Source organism: Lynx canadensis, chromosome D2 (genome assembly GCF_007474595.2).
Source record: "Lynx canadensis isolate LIC74 chromosome D2, mLynCan4.pri.v2, whole genome shotgun sequence".
Classification (NCBI taxonomy): Eukaryota; Metazoa; Chordata; class Mammalia; order Carnivora; family Felidae; genus Lynx; species Lynx canadensis.
The window spans coordinates 42,321,802-42,341,456 of NC_044313.2; the positions used below are offsets into that span (position 1 = coordinate 42,321,802).

At 38.4% G+C, this 19,655-nt stretch overlaps 1 protein-coding gene across 1 annotated transcript in view; it reads right to left on the bottom strand.

The window, feature by feature from the left end:
• The window catches only part of SHLD2 (shieldin complex subunit 2), an 84,103-nt gene that overhangs the window by 56,031 nt on the left and 8,417 nt on the right, over nucleotides 1-19,655 (bottom strand). Inside the window, 1 exon segment of the mRNA XM_030333986.1 lies at nucleotides 14,010-14,145. Within this exon segment, the coding sequence (XP_030189846.1) occupies nucleotides 14,010-14,046 (37 nt within the window). The 5' untranslated portion in view covers nucleotides 14,047-14,145.

Consider the following 19,655-nt stretch of genomic DNA (forward strand, 5'->3'; position numbering starts at 1 on the left):
AATACAGAATGCCGTCTATGACCATACCACCCTGAATGCACCCGATCCCGTCTGAAAACACAGAATGCACAGCATAATGGATTACAAAAGTACACTTATACTAAAGCATATCTTTTTGAAATGTCAAAGCAGTAGAAACAAAGAGAAAATCCTACAAGCTTCCCAAGATGGAAAAATAGGTTACAATGGGTGAGGAGTTAATGATTTCAAACTTTCAACAGCCACAGTATAAGCTAGAAGACAGTGGAATAAAATCATCAAAATTCTGAAAGAAAATGATTCCAGTCTGACAATAATACACAGCCAAACTATTAATCAAGGTTGAGAGAAAATTTAAGGCCCTTTCAGACATGCAACGTATCGAGTAATATGTTCCTATTCCCTTTCTTCAGTGAAATGTGGGAGTGAACCGGGAAAGAAGACAACTCAGGAGAGAAGAAATAGAAGATCCAATACAAAAGAAAAGAGAACCCCTGGAATGATAGCTGGGCTCTCAGAAAACAGAAGCTACCCCACACCAGAGCACCTTGCCCTGGGAGGCATTTCTTCAAGATGACGACGCTAACAGAATAAATGATGTGAGAGAAAACAGAACTTTGGGCAACTGGTAGAAATTTTTGAGTTGAGTTAGTGGTGATAATGACCCAGAAATTCCTATACACAAGTTATCCCCTCAACTGAAAAGTCAGGTAATGTCAGTATGTCAACGATATTACTTAAAAACCCACAGGTAAATCCCAAACAGCTAAGAGTTGAGGATAGCTACCTCAGAGAAAGGGGAATGAAGGCAGGGACTGAGAATTCCTGTTTGAACAATCCCTGACAAACTATTTAACTTGCTGAACTGTATAAACTTGAAAAAATATATACATAGAAAAATATGGAAGATGGGGCAAGAGTATAGAAAATCCACCTTGACAACTAAATCTGACCTCTGGAAACAAAGAAGTCTGACAAAATTGTCCCATAAAGTAAAAAATGACAAGAATGAATGAGTTTGGGTGGGGTGGGGGAAGAGTAAGAAAGAAGTAACATTACTTCCATGCTACCAAAACTCTGGTCCAATGCTCAGCATCAACAACAGAAATCCGTAAGTTTCTGGGCTCCATGTCCCTAGCCAGTAAAGTGGGCGTAACAGTATCTCTCACAGGACCACTGGTAGGCTTAAATCAAGATAATGCACATGAAGTGCTTATAGTGATGTTAGATATAAATATTATTAACACAGTTAATAATTCACTCTTCTTTAAATAACCGAAATTCTTTTTTGGGGCGCCTGGGTGGCTCAGTCGGTTGAGCGTCCGACTTCAGCTCAGGTCACGATCTCGCGGTCCGTGAGTTCGAGCCCCGCGTCGGACTCTGTGCTGACAGCTCAGAGCCTGGAGCCTGTTTCTGATTCTGTGTCTCCCTCTCTCTCTGCCCCTCCCCCGTTCATGCTCTGTCTCTCTCTGTCTCAAAAATAAATAAACGTAAAAAAAAAAAAATTTTTTTTAATAAAAAAATAAATAAAATTAAAAAAAATTTTTTTGATATCAAATCAGTCAATTCAACTATCACAATACTGAAGAGTTTACTTGAAGAGTTACCTTGTCTACTCAAACATCAAGGCTTCCAACCCTTTCACAGATGTCTCCTAAAAAAGAGGGAGGGAGATAAACTGACTATCCAAGAGAAAGAGAAATTGTTTTAAAAAATACTTATCACACTAAAGTATTGACTGTACCAGAAAAACTACCCAGGTCACCATGCTTTATCTTACAGGTTTTCGTTGATTATGATCAATCATTCACTCACTAAGCAAGTCAGCAATTAGAATTGAAAAGTTTGTACCAACTGTACATTAACTCAGTAATCCTGAGGCAAGAATTTTTCTATTTCAAAATAAGCAAAGTCTCCAACTTATGCACAGATTGTCTTCTCCAAGTTCAATTATACGCTGTTAAAAAGCTTGAGAAGCATTTTTCCAAAGAAACAAAATTATGAAATAAAGTTGAGACCCTGAGCAATCACCATAGTAAGTCCATAAGTACCTAAAAACCATAGAAAAAGAAATAAAACCACTTCTTTTGTGCTCCCACAGCTAGTAAAAAAAAAAAAAAAAAAAAGCTCTTATTTGAGATTAGACATTATATGCCACATCTGGTTTCATTCATCTTTGTATCCTTTTAAACATAAACCATATAAAGCAAAGTAGCCGCCTTCTCTCAGGAGCTTAAAATATTTACTTAATGAATGAATACCTAGAATTAAGAGTCCAGCTTGAACCATACTCTTTCCTATGGAGAAATGCATTACAATTTCCATCTGAAGGAACATCTTCCTTTATCCTGGCAACAAGCCCAGTTTGAACACCAAGAATAATACAGTGTCAGCAGATACTCCATCAACATAATAGTCATTCCTCCTTAGAAATCATATTTTGGTCAGAGATCACTCATATTATTGCTAAGTATATAAAAATCACTAAATTGGGTTTTCCGAATATAAAACTTGACCTTCAAAACTTCCCTGATTTCTTTCCCTTTTAATAGCAGCCATCAACATTTTATCTGGAAAGGTTTTTTTCCCTAGTTTTATTGGGATTTAATTGACATATAATATTGTATTAGTTTAAGGTATACAGCATAACAATTTATGTACATATAGTGCAAAATGATCATGATAATTCTAGTTAACACCCATCACCATACAGTTACAATTTTGTTTCATCACAAATGTGATGAGAACATTTAAGATCTATTCTTCTCTTAGCAACTTCCAAACATGCAATATAGTATTTTTTTTTAAGAGAGAGAGCACATGTGAGCTGGGAAGGAACAGAGGGAGAGAGAATCTTAAGCAGGCTCCATGATGAGCACAGAGCCAGACACAGGCTCGCTAGATCTCACAACCCAGAGATCATGACCTGAGCTGAAATCAAGAGTTGGATGCCTAAGAGGCTAAGCCACCCAAGGTGCCCCTCAATACGGTATTTTTAACTATAGTCACCATGTTGTACATTACATCCCCAGAACTAAGTTATGTTATAACTGGAAATTTGTACCTTTTGACCACCTTTACACATTTCCCCCATCCCCCACCTCTGGCAATCACAGATTGGTTCTGTGTCTGGGCCGTTGGTTTTTTAAATTTTTTTTTTCAACGTTTTTATTTATTTTGGGGACAGACAGAGACAGAGCATGAACGGGGGAGGGGCAGAGAGAGAGGGAGACACAGAATCGGAAACAGGCTCCAGGCTCCGAGCCATCAGCCCAGAGCCTGACACGAGGCTCGAACTCAGGGACCGCGAGATCGTGACCTGGCTGAAGTCGGACGCTTAACTGACTGCGCCACCCAGGCGCCCCTGGTTTTTTAGATTCCACATGTAAATGAGATCATACAGTATTTGTCTTTCACTTAGCATAATGCCTTCACGTTCCATTTTTTTTTTTTTGCAAACAGCAACATTTCCTTCTTTTTTATGACTGAATATTCCAATGTGTGTGTGTTTGTGTGTGTGTGTGTGTGTGTGTGCGTGTGTGTGTGTGACACATTTTCTTTATCCACTCAGCCACTGATGGACACTTAGGTTGTTTCCATGTCCTCAGTATTATAGATAATGCTGCAGTGAATAAGGGGGTACAGATGACTCTTTTAAGATAGTGATTTCATTTCTTTCAGATATATCCCCAGAAGCGGAATCACTGGATCAAATGGTCATCCTATTTTTAATTTTTTGAGGTAGATTTTTGATTTGCAGTTTCTGTACTACTTCAAGTTAGTACAGAAGCTTATCAACTGCAAACTTAATACCATGTTCCCCAAAAATACCAAAAAAAAAAAAAAACCCACCCCGTATTAAAAGAAACAATATTCAAACAAAAAGATCTGATTAAAACCCAGTATTTCTGTAGCTCAAATGGAACTACCTACTCTTTGATATTTCAGAAGCAAAATAGATAAAGTTACCCAACACAATAACAAATTATTTTAGGCACCAAAATAATTGCAAAAATAACTGAAAATTATGTTAAAATTATAGAATTTAGTAAACATATCCAATATGCACAATGATACTGATTTTCATAGTTTAAAACCTGAGAGAAATTTACCTTAAAAAGAACTCCTTTAATTTTTCATTACTCTAAAAAAAACAATTCAATCTCTATAATATACCCAAACAGGAATAAAGATTAATTTATGCTAGAGAGAGAGAGAGAGCTCACTTCAAGCTTTTTTGAATGACTGATCATCACGTTTCTTCTTCCAAACACAAAATTCATATAGATTGTCACCTTAAATGAGATAAAGCATGGAAACTGCTTAAGCTCCAATCTAGTATCATAAATTACTCCATCAATGTTATTTCTCTTGAGCACTCTTTCTGCTCTAAAATTCTAAACCCCCAATAAAACCAACTTACTTTATTTCTTTATAATGCTTTCATCATATGTAAATGTATGAAGGCTATCTAAATATTTGTTAGAACAAATGTAGGAGGCTGAAGACTACTTGATGATGACTACTGACAACAGAAGCAGAGACACAGGTCATGTCATCAGCTGAGGAGACAAAAGCATCCCTAGACCACCGACTACATGAACACAACTAAAGATTTTTAAGTGAGGTCTATATGTGATATTTTTGAAAAATATTTGTACATCCAAGAAAATTTAATCATAATTAATTAAATCTATGTTGACTTTCATTTCAAGAATGTTTTCTGTAAAAAGAGCAATGTGCAATGTCTCTGCATTGGTAACCTATGTAATAAAACATGAAACTCACTAAGGAAAAGCAGAGCAGGAACCATTAATGTATCACTTTTAGAGATCTATCCTTATGTGAAAAAAGTAAACATCATTAATTGCAAGCATATTCCAAACTTTTAGGAGAATTAAGTGGATTAAGAAATAAAGATTAAGAGGGCATAAAGAATTTGACACTCTTGGGGTGCCTGGGTGGCGCAGTCAGTTAAGCGTCTGACTTCAGCCAGGTCACGATCTCGCGGTCCATGAGTTCGAGCCCCACGTCAGGCTCTGGGCTGATGGCTCAGAGCCTGGAGCCTGTTTCCGATTCTGTGTCTCCCTCTCTCTCTGCCCCTCCCCCGTTCATGCTCTGTCTCTCTCTGTCCCAAAAATAAATAAACGTTGAAAAAAAAAATTAAAAAAAAGAATTTGACACTCTTTCTATGATTTCAATATATTTTATAGGCAAATTCACACATCCATCTGGCTTGTCAGAAGGGCTGTCATAATATTCTCAGGTTAACATTTTAGTAAACGTTTTTCTCATTTTTCCAAGTATCTTAGACAGCATTAAAAACTTCATAACATGATGTCACTGCTTTGGAAAAAGTCTGGTCGTTCCTCAAAGAGTTAAACATAGAGTTGCCATATGACCCAGTAATTCCATTCTAGCTATATACCAAGAAAAACTGAAAACTTACGTCCACACAAAAACTTTCACAAATGTTCATAGTAGCATCATGCACAATAGCCAAAAAGTGGAAGCAACTCAAACATCCAACTGGATGGATAAATAAAATGTGGTATATCCATCCATACAATGGAGTATTATTCCACCCTAAAAAGGAATGAAGAATTTGATATGTACCACAACAAAGACAAAACCTGAAAACCTGCAAAGTGAAAGAAACCAGACACACCAGGCAGTATATGGTACAACTCCATTTACATGAAATATTCAGAATAGGCAAATCCATAGATATGTAAGCGGATTATTGGCTGCCACGGGCTGGGAGAAAGGGGAAATGGGGAGCGACTGCTTCATGGGTACAGAGTTTCCTTTGGGGGTGATGAACAAGGTCTGGAACTAGATGTGGGGTGGCTGTACAAGACTGTGAACATCTTAACACCACTGAAACTTTTCGTTATGTGAATTACATCTCAATTAATACAAGAAACTCTATGTCACAAAAAATAGACATTGACATCCTATCAGAGAAACATGGATTATTTTGGCCGCCCTTTAAAAACCTTATGGCTGCAGGGGTGCCTGAGCGGCTCAGTCAGTTAAGCATCCGACTTTGCCTCAGGTCATGGTCTCACCCTTTGCTCCAAATGGAGCCATTTGCTTTATATACATTATTACTTATTTCAACCTCATGATACTTTACAAGACAGGTTAACTAACTTATCTAAGTTCACAACAGTAAGTTGTAAAGCCAGAATTGAAACCAAGGTCTGTTGGGCATACAACTGTTTTTGCCAAAACATTCTGAGTGTTGACTACAAAAGAATATATTTTCAGTTTAATTGGCAAACATTCATATTCTCTCCTGAACACGGTTTCCAAGTGGTTAGGAAATGAGATTGAAAAGAACATTATTAAAGAGTAAAGTGAGGTGTCTGAAAAAACATGCAATGCATTCTGTGCCCACTATATGCCACATGTGTGCTGGCATGACCATTGAACTGTTACAACAATCCTGGGACATAAATACCGGTATTTCATTTTTTACATAAGAGGAAGCTGAAGCTTAGAAAGTTCAAGAAGGTCCAAGTTTAAAGACATCACAAGGCACAGAACTAGGATTAGAAATCAAATTCAGTTCATCAATACATATTTACTCGGTGCTTACTAGATTTCAGGGCTAGAAGAGGCACTTAGAATAGAATATTAGAGATCCCCCCACATACAGCTCAAACCAAACCCATTTTCTTTTCACTTAAGGAGTGAGTCATTGTGAAATTGAAAAATCCCTGTATATTTTTTCCTTTAATAGCTTTGTTTTAAATAATTATTCATGCTGGGGCACCTGGGTGGCTCAGTCAGTTGAGCGTCCAACTTCGGCTCAAGTCATGATCTCACAGTTTGTGGGTTCGAGCCCCACATCAGGCTCTGTGCTGACAGCTTTCTTGGAGCCTGGAGGAGCCTGCTTCAGATTCTGTGTCTCCTCTCTCTTCCCCTCCCCCATTCACGCTTTGTTTCACTCTGTTTCTCAAAAATAAATGAATGTAAAAAAAAATTTTCAAATAATTATTCATGCTTTGGTTAGATGTGTTAAGTACTACCCCCTCAACTCCAAAGCTGACTGCCAGGAAAACTGAACAAACCTCTAGTAGCAAATGTAAAAATAGAAGCAATTCTGTCCTACATGCATGATTCTGAACGTACTGCTGGATGGAGAAGACCACTTTGGAAAATACACTTCACGTGTTCTGAAAGATGAATTAAACCCTTTAGCATTCTATGAAGCTTCTAAAGGTCTATCAGATGTTCAGTGACAACAGTGAAATTTCAAAAAGAACAGGATAAGTCAGCACCAGAGCTGGTTTAACATTAATAATAAGTGATCTAATAAATAGGCCTATGTTTGCCCAGTCAGGCTTTGCTTATTATGTCAGTTGGAAAGCCGGAAGGAAACTGGTTTTAACTCCCATACAACCTGTATCAGGACAACATCACTTTATCAGAAATGGAGCTGATGTCAGCATAACATCGAGACAGTTCAAATTTAAAACTGACCTTTCTTTTCTAATTGTTTTTGCAATTCAATCATAGTATAGAATTGAGGGCAAGCAACATTTACTGAGAGCTTTCTATGTACCAGACATGACATGAATCTTATTTAATTCTCACAGCCACCGTGCAAGATATTAACTTTGTCTTTTAGAGGAAGAAACAGAAGTTGGAGAAGTGAAATAAGTTTTCTAAGGTCACACAGCTTTCAGAGAGGCAGAGCCAAAGCTCAAATTCAGATGTTAGTTATCATCATGTTCCAGAGCACTAAAAAGCTATCAGTTTCTTACCTTGTAAAGAAAATTTTATAAAAAAAAATAATAATAATAGCAGAGAAAGCAGAGTAACATAGTGATTTGGATTATAAACTGATTTAGTACCTCAAAAGTAGTATAGGGTGATGTTGACCTATTAAAAATTCCTGGGAAGGTCACTGTGAAAGAGAATATAAAGTGCCTTAAAGTTAAAATAATAGTCTTTTAATAACATTTAAAATTAACAAATAAATATAATACTGAATACTATCAACAGAGAATTAAGTTAAAAAAGAAAAAAAGGAAAAGGAAAAGTTCTATTCTAAAACAATGGTGTTTAAGAGACTGGACCAGTGTAGGCTGGCTTAAGGTAGCACTTCCCGGTTAACTCCATGAAAAACCAATCCCTATAAAAATATGGAAAGATAATGAGATAATATAAAGATACGGAAAGAAATGCCAGACTTAACACTAAGCCAGTCTTCTTTCCAGTTACAAATAGTACAACATAGTGCTTAAAAGTCTTCTGGAGTCAGTCTATCTGGGTTTGAGTCCTGGCTCTTCTACATACTAAGCCATGACAGTGACTTTGGGCATGTTATTTCACCAATCTGGACCTCAGTTTTCTCCTCTGTAAACAAAAGGAGGTAATTGCAGAAGACAGACTTGTTGAAAAGATTAATATAAATGGGATTGTTAGAACAGAGCCTCAAAATACTAAGTACTCAATAAATGTTAAATTGTCAGTGGTAATATATCATTTCCCTGAGTCTTTACTAAGCTGCTGAAAATTGATGCTCATTATTAATCACCAAACGGGGAAGGGATATAGTATGCAGTTTCCTCTCAAAATTACATGATGGAACCCACTTTTTCACAGCCCATCAAAAAGACTGGTTAATGTGGTTTTTTTTTTATTTTTTTTAATGGTTATTTATTTTTGAGAGAGAGAGAGAAAGTGAGCATGAGTGGGGGAGGGGCAAGACACAGAATCTGAAGCAGGTTCCAGGCTCCAAACTGTCAGCACAGAGCCTGATGCGGGGTCACATCCACAAACCAGGAGATCATGACCTGAGCCAAAGTGGGACGCTTAACTGACTGAGCCACCCAGACACCCTGGTTAATGTCTTTAAAACAAAAAACAAAAAACCATACTCTGAGAAATAATAGAGAATTCCATCACTTAAATAAAATGCTAAAAAAAAAAAAAAAAAAAAAAAACAAGAACAAAAACAAGATTGGTGCTTCCCAGTTGGTGAACACATCAAGGTGCTGGAAGGGTGACGTGTCCAGAATGGGCGTGGAAGTGCCGTTTCCCCCATGCCCTGCCCTACCTGTCTCTTCCATTTGGCTGTCCTTAAAAATAAACTAGTAATACCTCCTTACAGATTCCAGCACATGGATTCAGTGCCCAGAACCTATACATGTAGTGGAATGAAATACCATTTTATTTTCCATTCCATAGCCTGCATTGGCTTCAATCCGTTAAATACTGCCCCCTAAACTCCAAAGTTAACTGCCAGGAAAACTGAATAAACCTTCAGTAGCAAATGTAAAAATATAAGCAATTCTGTTCTACATGTATGATTGTAAACATACTGCTGGATGGACTGGTCATCAGATCATTCATTCAATTATCCAAAATACTGTGTGTTATCTATTCAGTCATCATCCAGCCTGCAATCATCTGAATAAGAACAAAAAATGTTTCCCATCATCAAGATATGGCCATCTATGTAAGTCTCATATCCCCTGTATAGATTTAAAGTCAATATTCAGATGGTGTTCTTGCATTTGATGTTTACTGTGCCCATTTGTGAAATTTACAGTCATTGCTGGAAGTGCCAACCATGCCACCCTATCACTAAGAATTTTTCTAAGCAATATGTGTCAGGATCTTCAGAAATGCGTACAGCCTTTGATCAAACAAATCCATTTCCAAGAATCTATACTATGCAAATAAATAAAGAATACACAATAAAATTGTATGCAAATACACATATTGTAACATGGTTTAATATTCTAAAAAATTAGAAATACAGTTGACTCTTGGGGTGCCTGGGGTGGCTCAGCTGGTTGAGTGTCCGACTCTTGATTTTGGCTCAGGTCACGATCCCAGGGTCATGGGATCGAGCCCCATGTCAGGCTCCGTGCTGAGTGTGGAGCTTAAGATTCTCTCTCCCTCTGCCCCTCTCCCCCACTTGCATGCTCGTTCTCTCTCTAAAAAAAAAAAGAGGGGCGCCTGGGTGGCGCAGTCGGTTAAGCGTCCGACTTCAGCCAGGTCACGATCTCGCGGTCCGGGAGTTCGAGCCCCGCGTCAGGCTCTGGGCTGATGGCTCAGAGCCTGGAGCCTGTTTCCCTCTGTGTCTCCCTCTCTCTCTGCCCCTCCCCCGTTCATGCTCTGTCTCTCTCTGTCCCAAAAATAAATAAACGTAGAAAAAAAAAAAATTAAAAAAAAAAATAAAGAAAGAAAGAAAGAAAGAAAGAAAGAAAGAAAGAAAGAAAGAAAGAAAGAAAAGAAAAGAAAAGAAATACAGCTGACCTTCAAACAAAGAAGAGGTTAGGGGCATCAACTCCCACACAGTCAAAATTCTGACCATAACTTTTAACGCCCCAAAGACTTAACTGATAGCTATTGTTGAGCTGAAGCCTTACCAATAACATAAACAGGTGATTAAAACCTACTGGTAGGTATAAAAACAGGTGATAAAATACCTACTGGTATGTAGTATGTACTATATACTGTATCCTTAGAATCAGTAGGTTAGAGAAAAGAAAATGTTATTAAGAAAATCCTAAAAAAGATAAAATACATTTACAGTACTACATTGCATTTGTTGAAAAAAATCTGCATGGGCATGCCTGGGTGGCTCAGTTGGGTAAGTGTCGACTCTTGGTTTCGGCCCAGGTCAGGATGAATCCCACATTGGGCTCTGTGCTGACAGCATGGAGTCTGCTTGGGATTCTCTCTCTCCCTCTCTCTCTACCCACCACCCCGTCCCACCCCCCACCCTACCCCTGCTAACATGTGTATGAGTTTTCTCTCACTCTCAAAATAAATAGACAATTTTTTAATCTGCATATAAGTGGACCTGCGTAGCTAAAACTTGTTTTGTTCAAGGTCAACTATACTCAGAAAGTCTAATTTTAGGGGAAGGGTTAAATACAGAGTGGTATATTCGTCATATTGTGCAATCATTACAAATGATGTTATGAAGGTTATGAATAATGCTATGTGAAAAAGCAGATTACTAGTTTAAGTTTACAGTATAAGCATAATTATTTACCTAAAACAAACAAACCAACAAAACACCAAATAATCAAAATTTAGAGAAAAACTCAATCTAAAAAGAAAGACACCAAAATACCAAGTGTGGTTGATTTGAGCCATGGGTAACCCTTCCTTCCTAACTTCCTACATTGTCCAAGTTTTCTTTACTGAGTATATCTTACTGTTAATATATTTCTTGAAAACTCAAAAAAATAAAAGGTTCAATTGTTTTTTAAGGTTGAATTTTTCTCTCCAAAATTGTCATTAACTCCTACTTGCCACCACTTGCCTTTGAGCTAAAGTTCTAATATGACAAAAGAAACAATATGAGGCAAATCAGCCTAGTGGTTAAAAAGATTTTAAAAAATTGTGGCATGTGATTTCTTTTGAATATTATCTATTATTTTGTGAGAGGCAGAGATAGTTATACATCTAAAGAAATCATGTTTTCTGCTGGGAGAACTGTTCTTGGTTTGTATAGTGAAATCATACATACCAATTATTTCTTTTTTTAATTTATTTTCTTTCTTTTTTTAATTGAAGTATAATTAACATACAGTATTATACTAGCTTCAGATGTACAATACAATGATTCAACAATTCTATCTGTACATTACTCAGTGCTTATCAAGGTCAGTGCTCAAGAGCACACCAATATTCTTAGGGCTGCGCAAAAACACCATGCATCATGCTTCTAAGTATTCCTTGCCCCGAGGAAGTCTGAAAGCATATTTTAAATATGCCAAAAATTGGGCGCCTGGGTAGCTCAGTCGGTTAAGCACCCGACTTCGGCTCGGGTCATGATCTCGTGGTTTGTGAGTTCCAGCCCCACGTCGAGCTCTGTGCTGGCAGCTCAGAGCCTGGAGCCTGCTTCAGATTCTGTGTCTCCCTCTCTGACCCATCCCCTGCTTGTACTCTGTGTGTGTGTCTCTCTCTCTCTCAAATAGGAATAAACATTAAAAAAAAATTTTTTTTAATATGCCAAAGATCAACGTAAAACCTTTGGCTTCAAGAAAGGCATTTTGGGAGAGGTAAAATTTTGAGAGTATTATTTTGCAACTTTATAATTTGACACATTTTCTAATTTTAAAAATAGACATTTAATGTGTAGCATTTCAGGTTATACTTTTTAACTTAAATAAGACTTAAATACTGCTGCAATAGTATTAAATTTTTAAGTCATGAAGAAGATCATTAATCATCCTTACTGCTAGTCCCTCCTTTTGGGACTCAGAATTGTTTACATACCCCTTCAAGCTGGCATCAGGTTTTTCAAAGGACTGATGACCTATGATTTCTCACCCCAATTTGGACTCAGGATTATCTCTACCTACCTACCCACCCCTTAGAGAGAAGTTTGTCCTGGTGAAAAGATCACGTGACCACCAATCGCTTTTGCCCTGCCATGCTCCTTACCAGGGCTAGGCCTTGCCAAAGAAGAAAACACCTCCATGCTAGGGTTCTTCATGACATGCTGAGCAAAGGCCACAGATTGCTAAACATTACTAAGCAGACCCGAAAATAATGAAGTCATCCAGTTTTGTGCATAACCAGTATCTCAGTCTGTCAGCATAAATACATTTTCCCACAAAATCAATAAAAATTTTGAGACCAGCTAAGACTACCATGTTTTTCATCATTACCACAATCATCCAAACCTAAGCCCCTCCAATTTAATTCCTCTTTGTCGCTGCACTCTGATCTCATTTCTGGTATGTACTCCCCCTCCTCGACTAGCGCACATGTGCAATAGCTATATTTCCTGATAACCCTTTAAATGTTCCACTGTAAACAAATACCCTAAACCTTGAACCAATTTGAATAACATTCCAGCAGTCTTTCTGTCTAAACTAAAATATGAATGCAAGCTATTCTTTCTCCTGCTCAGCCAAGGTGAGGCATGGAGGTCATTCTTTATTCACCAATGCAGTTCTTTACCCTCATATAAAAGTACCTCTGTAGAGGTTTATGTCCTGTTCCTGCCTTTCTCTCCTTGTTTCTGTCATCAACTGACCTCTTGGTCACTCTCCCACGTTCACTAAAGACTTTGGAACAAAGTTCATAATCTTCCCAACCCTTATCCTAGAACCATTCTGAGCAACTTACTTCCTCTGTAGCTGACTCCTGTTAACACCCTAGCTTTACAGTTCCCTTATCTGTTCAACCCCCATAACCTTCACTTTCTCTCTACTTCAGAAATCTGCTCCATAACCAGCTCTTGCAGTCAGTCATAACCAGCAACTGCTCCTCCTATTTAATCTGAAATTTAACTTAATCTTAAATTCCAATATCCAGTCTCGACACTTCATATCCCAGCTGCTTTCCGGTTTCAAAAGTTACCCCCTATTCAGCTTAGCCTCAATGGCCCATTGCTTTAAACCCTATCACTGCTGAAATCTCTTGCCTCCCTTTCTGCCACACTGGCCCATTAGACGGGGACTTGTTCAACTTGTCTGCTCACTCAGGTTGCTGAGCCCTGACATGGGGGGAGAAGATCACTCATACAACTATATACACCAGAGCCATGAAATATGTGTCATTACAATTCGTCTAAGTAATCCATTCCATTAGCCCTCTCATTTCCACCAATGGCCTTCTGAAAATGCTCCCTTCTCCTCAAACTCTCCCCTACAATCACTATTTTCTTACTCGATAAACTCAGCTAATGACTTTAACCTCCCCACACTTTACTGAGAAAATTAATCAAGTGTAAGGAGGCCCCAAATCCCTCACCTACCACCCAAACACTTTTCTTCCTCAACACCATCTCTCCTTCCGCTACTCCTATGTCAGTAGAAATTATACTCCTACTCCTACTCCAGCCCTATATCTTCCCTCCATTCCCGCTAATCCTGAGGATAACATTCAGTCTCACATACTTCCTTTTTCCTGTATCAACTTCTCCCTTTCTGCCAACTTCTGTGTAGTGCATAACCATGTTGAAGTCACTCTCATCTTGATACAGCATGCCCTCTACCTACTATCCTTCAAGTTTTTTTTAAAAGAATGTCTGCACTTACTGTCTCCACCTTCTCGCAACCTTTCACCCTTCATCATCAGCAATCTGGCATTTATCTCCACCACAGACGCTCCATCGATGCTCTTCTAAAGACCATCAATCAGCTCCTTGTTTGCTCAGTCCTTATGTCCGTTGACCTATTTGAGACATTTGACACTGCTGACCACTGTTCCTTAAGACTTCTCAGTTTTCATTTGACAACCGGAAACCTACTTTATGACCAGAACTGGGGATAAAATGAGGAACATGACAGAGTTAAGCCCTCAAGGAGCTTAGAGTCAAGTGGGGAAACTTCTATGATAACTCGTACTCTTCTTTCAACCTTGCAGATCACTCCTTCCTTTCTCTACTCGGTGCTCAGAGACTGACGTTCCCTCAGGACTCCTTCCTTTGCTCTTCTCACTTCCATTCTGGGATTACCATGGTCACACTGCCTACTCACTGATGACGACCAAATATATATCTCTAGTTTAGAATTCTATCCTGAATTGTGGACTCACTCATTCTATGAAAAGATATTGGTACTTCAATATCTATCTTGAGAGTACATAAGTTTTTAATTTTGATAAAGACAAATTTATCTACTTTTTGTGCTTCTGGTGTCATATTTAAGTGTTTTTTTAAGTTTCTTTATTTTGAGAAAGAGTGCACGTGCCTAAGCCAGGGAGGGGTGGAGAGAGAGGGAGAGAGAGATTCTCAAGCAGGCTCCACACTATCAGCACAGAGCCCGATGCCGGGCTCAGTTCCATGAACCATGAGATCATGACCTGAGCCGAAATCAGGAGTTGGATGCTTAACCCACTGAGCCACCCAGGCATCCCTGGTGTCATATTTAAGAAACTGTTGCCTAATATAAGATGAAGAATATTTACACTTACATTTTTTCTAAGAGTTTTATAGTTTTGCCTCTTACATTTAGGTCCTTAGTCCAATGAAACCACAATTCTTGAAAGTTAAGAATTTCACGTGCAAGATCTAAGGGTTTTTTTAAATTCTAAATTAAAAAAAATTTTTTTTATGTTTTATTTTATATTTGAGAGAGACAGAGACAGAGCGCATGCAAGGGAGGGGCAGAGAGATGGAGACAGATTCTGAAGCAGGCTCCAGGCTCCAAGCTGTCAGCACCGAGCCCAACGTGGGGCTCAAACTCACAAGCAGTGAGATCATGACCTGAGCTGAAGTTGGATGCTTAACTAACTGAGCCACCCAGATGCCCCAGGGTTTTTTTAAGTTCTAAAACCCTGACTTTCAGCACCACAGACCAAAGCAAGAAAAACTTTCCTGGTAGAGTTTATACTGTAAACTACAGCATAGAGGAAGTAGGAGGTGCTGGCGTAAATGCAATTCTCCCACAACAATTGAGAGGACATAAAAACCTGAAGGAGGAGTATGGAGAGAAAGGGGAGCTAGAAAATAGTTAAAAGTTTGGAATTTTTCCTATCCCATCTGCGACTATGTCTTGGGGCGAGAAAGGGTGAGAAAATGTTTGTGGGTAAGGACTCAGAAGATAACTGTCTTTCCCTTTTGCAAGTTATGGTCCAGGGAACTGTATGTCTTTTAGCAAAAACCTTGCACCTGCCACTATATTAATGTGGTAGGTCAGTAACAGCCAAGGACATGCTCATACTATATTCCTGAAAAGCTGCCTCAAAGACCCAAGCACACCAGCATGCTGTAGAAACCATTAAGAAGTTTGTTTGGGGCCACTGGGCCCAAAAGAGCCCGGAATTAGGGTGGGTCCAGCACACACAGACCTGCTGACCAGCGGTCAGTAGTAGCAGGGACATCAGCTTCAGACACAGCACAGCAGGCAGTGCCAATCAAGACTAAGCCAGCCAAGGTACAGCTCAGCAATGGCCAAAGTCAGAAAATGGCACAAAGATGAGATGCCCCCTCCTCAATGCCAGGAAAAATTATAAAGCTTCTCTACCAATAGCCCCAACCCAGAAGAAAAAAAGGAGAGCTATGTGGAAAACTGAATCCTTGTAGAATGAAGCACAAAAAAATAAAAAGCTGAAAACACAAAAAGAGTAGGTAAGAAACACAGAAGATAAAGTGAAGGAGGACAGAATGGGGTAGAGACAGTATTTGAAGAAGTAACAGTTGAAAATGTTCTAGAACCTAAAGGGGCCCCTGGGTGGCTCGGTCAGTTAAGTGTCTGACTTCGGCTCAGGTCATGATCTCACGGTTCGGTTTTTGAGTTTGAGCCCTGCGTTGGGCTCTGTGCTGACAACTCAGAGCCTGGAGCCTGCTTCTGATTGTGTCTCCCTCTCTCTCTGCCCTTCCCCCACTTGTGCTCTGGCTCTCTCTCTCAAAAATAAACATTAAAAAAGAAAAAGAAAAAAGAAAAGAAAATGTTCTAGAACCTGAAAAGATTTGCATCTCCAGATTCAAAAATCGCAAAGACAAATATACAACAGAAGATATCAGTAAAGCCAATAAACTAGTCAAATGAAGAGACACACTGTCTGGTGAGCTGCCTCCCTAATCTCTTGCCATTTCTTCTTCTGCCTCTCCCTCCCTCCCCAACAGACCTACACATACACACACTCTAGCCACAATGAACCAAGGTGCAGTTACCTAACGCATATCATTTTGATCAGGCTTTTTTGGTTTAAAAAGACATTTCGACCAGCTCTGTAAGTGGGGAGGATATTATTAAGAGACACATGGATTAGAAATAAAACTAAAATTGGAAAGCCATCCTTCTGACCAAGTCACACCACAGGTTTCTGGCCAGCATTTAAACTGGACATGGTTGGGTATCTGCCCAAAAGGCGGTCAGTCATCTGTAAGCTGAGGAACAGGATGAAGGTCACAGGGTACCAAACGTGACCATCAGAAAGAGCTTTGCTAAGAACACAGATCACGAATAAGATCAATAGTACAGCTCCAGGTAATTCAGCAAAAAGCATGTTGGTCAATATGACAATTTGGCTAACATGACAATTAAAAAAAAAATCAATCTGTACCAATGCTAATTTCTTAATTTTGATAAATGTATTCTGGCTATATAAGATGTTATCATTAGGGGAAAATGGGTGAAGGGAACTCTGCAGTATCTTTGCACCTCTTCTATATATCTAAAATTATTTCTAAAGAAAACTTATTTCAGAACAAATTATTATTAGCATAATCACTTCAAAATAAAAATAAAATTTAAGAAGTGGAAAAAATGAATATATCTAGTCATTGTTTTTTCAACTGTTAGTATCTTAAAATATATCCTGGAGTGCTTGTGCCTAGATACTGATTTTTAAGCATTCTTCTTTCCTATTTCAGAATTTTCAGGTCTTAATCTACTCTGTAAAATTCAAATTCAGCGGTGCCTGGATGGCTCAGTTGGTTAAGCGTCTGACTTCAGCTCAGGTCACGATCTCTCACGATTTGTGAGTATGAGCCCCGCATCAGGCTCTGTGCTGACAGCTCCGAGCCTGGAGCCTGTTTCAGATTCTGTGTTTCCCTCTCTCTCAGCCCTTCCCCCCATTCACCTTGTCTCTTTCTCAAAAATAAACATTAAAAATTTTTTAAGTATATATATCTAAAAATAATAATAATAAATAAAATAAAATAAAATTCAAATTCAGAGTCAGGCTGGGGGATTGGTGGGGGCCAGGGGTAAAAACAGAAGAAAAAATAAATAAAAAATCAAATTCAGTTTTTGCCAGTTATTACTATTTTAACTAATAACTATAGAGAAAAATTAGGAAGATTTAAGTGTTTCATCATGAGAACCAATATGAGAAAAAGTGACTTGGATTAGAAATGACGTGAGTCTGCAGAAATAGGTTAGGAATAAATGTAACTATCCCTTATTGTCCCATCTGTTATGTTTCTGAGTTCAGACAGCAGATCTTGGATCAGCGAGGAATGCCTGTAGTTGAAAACGCACAGTCATTGCAGACTGATGGGGCAGTCTTCCTATTATTTTCATAGGCACACTTTTAAATTTTTCTCTAAGAAAGTGTTAAAATAAATGACAACCATAAGAGGTAAGGAACTGGACTTTCTCAAGGTTCAGGTCTTTTAGTTTTCTGCTTTTTTTTTTTTCAATTTAATTTTTTTCTAGTTACTTTCAAGCCAAGTGTGATTATTTCTCTCATGTTTCCTTCACTTTTTTTGGTGTTTGTATTGCATAAGAAAAGAGGCATGGCAATATGAAATTACACAAGATAGTCAAAGTCTGTCATTCTTTAGAATACTTATTAAAATACACCAAACAATTGTTATTCAAAAATAATTCCATTTTATATCTGACCTAGAAAAAAACACATGAAGGTATGGATAAATACCTGCTTTCAAAAGAGCCTTTCAACACAACTTCCCTTGCTCTTGAAGTCCTGACACCTCTCCTGTCTCTGTATCACCACTTTCGCACTGATACACTGCTACACGCTGATACTTCATTTTTTTTAATTTTATTTATTTGCTTTGAGAGAGAGAGAGAGGGAGGAGCAGAGAGAGAAGGAGACAGAATCCCAAGCAGGCTTCATGCTGTCAGCGCAGAGCCCGATGACAGGCTTTGAATTCACAAACCGTGAGATCAGGACCCGAGCTGAAGTCAGACGCTTTACCAACTGAGCCACTCAGGAGCACCAATACTTAATTTGTTTTTAAGTCTATTTATTTTTTTTGAAAGAGAAAGAGAGCACGGGAGGGATAGAGAGAGACGGAGAGACAGAATCCCAAGCAGGCTTCGCACTGTCAGCGTAGAGCCCAACCTGGGTCTTGATCCCACAAATGGTGAAATCATGACTTGAGCCAAAATTGAGTCGAACGCTTAACAGACTGAGCTACCCAGTCACCCCAACACTTAATTTCTTTTTAAACAGCTGGCCAGAACTTCCACTGTGGGTGGCTGGTGATATCAATTTCTAGAATCTAGAAACCTTTGTGTTTCATTGGTTTTATGTGGCCCTCCAGGAATACAATGATAAAGATTCTGTCTCTGACAAGAAAATTGTGGAGGACAAATATATGTAAAGGGCATCTTTACATATCTGCCCCAAGTATCTTCAAAATAGTCTTATCCCAAACTGTGTTTCTGATAGTATGTCCTATAACATAGAGGCTCCAATGAAATGGTCACTTCCGCCCTTAGCACAACAAAAGAACTTCCAGTTTCAACATAAAGGCCAGATTAGCCCTCCTGTTGACTTAAGCCACTTGCCTGTGTGTTACACCATTGACAAAAATTGCTGGTGGCAGCTTAATTTGAAGAGCTCATGAAATCATCTGAGCATTTTATATTTCATTATATTTCCCATATTATCCCCCAGAAGCTGAGGATGGGTTTCTGTTCTGTTCTCTTATCTGGCAACACAGTAAATATTGCCTTATAAGTGTCAATGGCAAAAAAAAAAAAAAAAAATTGAGGCATAATCTTAAAACTATAATCATTATATAAAATCTCAAAGGGAACTAGACTCAGCAAATGTCTCAATGTAGAGAACATGAAACATAATGATAGTTTTCAAAGGGAACTAGAATCTGTAGATTTCTCAATGTAGAGACATGAAACCACAAGCATAATTCCCAGTATTATATTTAAGAATGTTTAACCCCTCTGAAACTGTGTTTAAATTCTAAGGAAATATATTATCACAGTAAGAACACAGAGCGGGCGAGCTATTTTCTGAAGCAAATA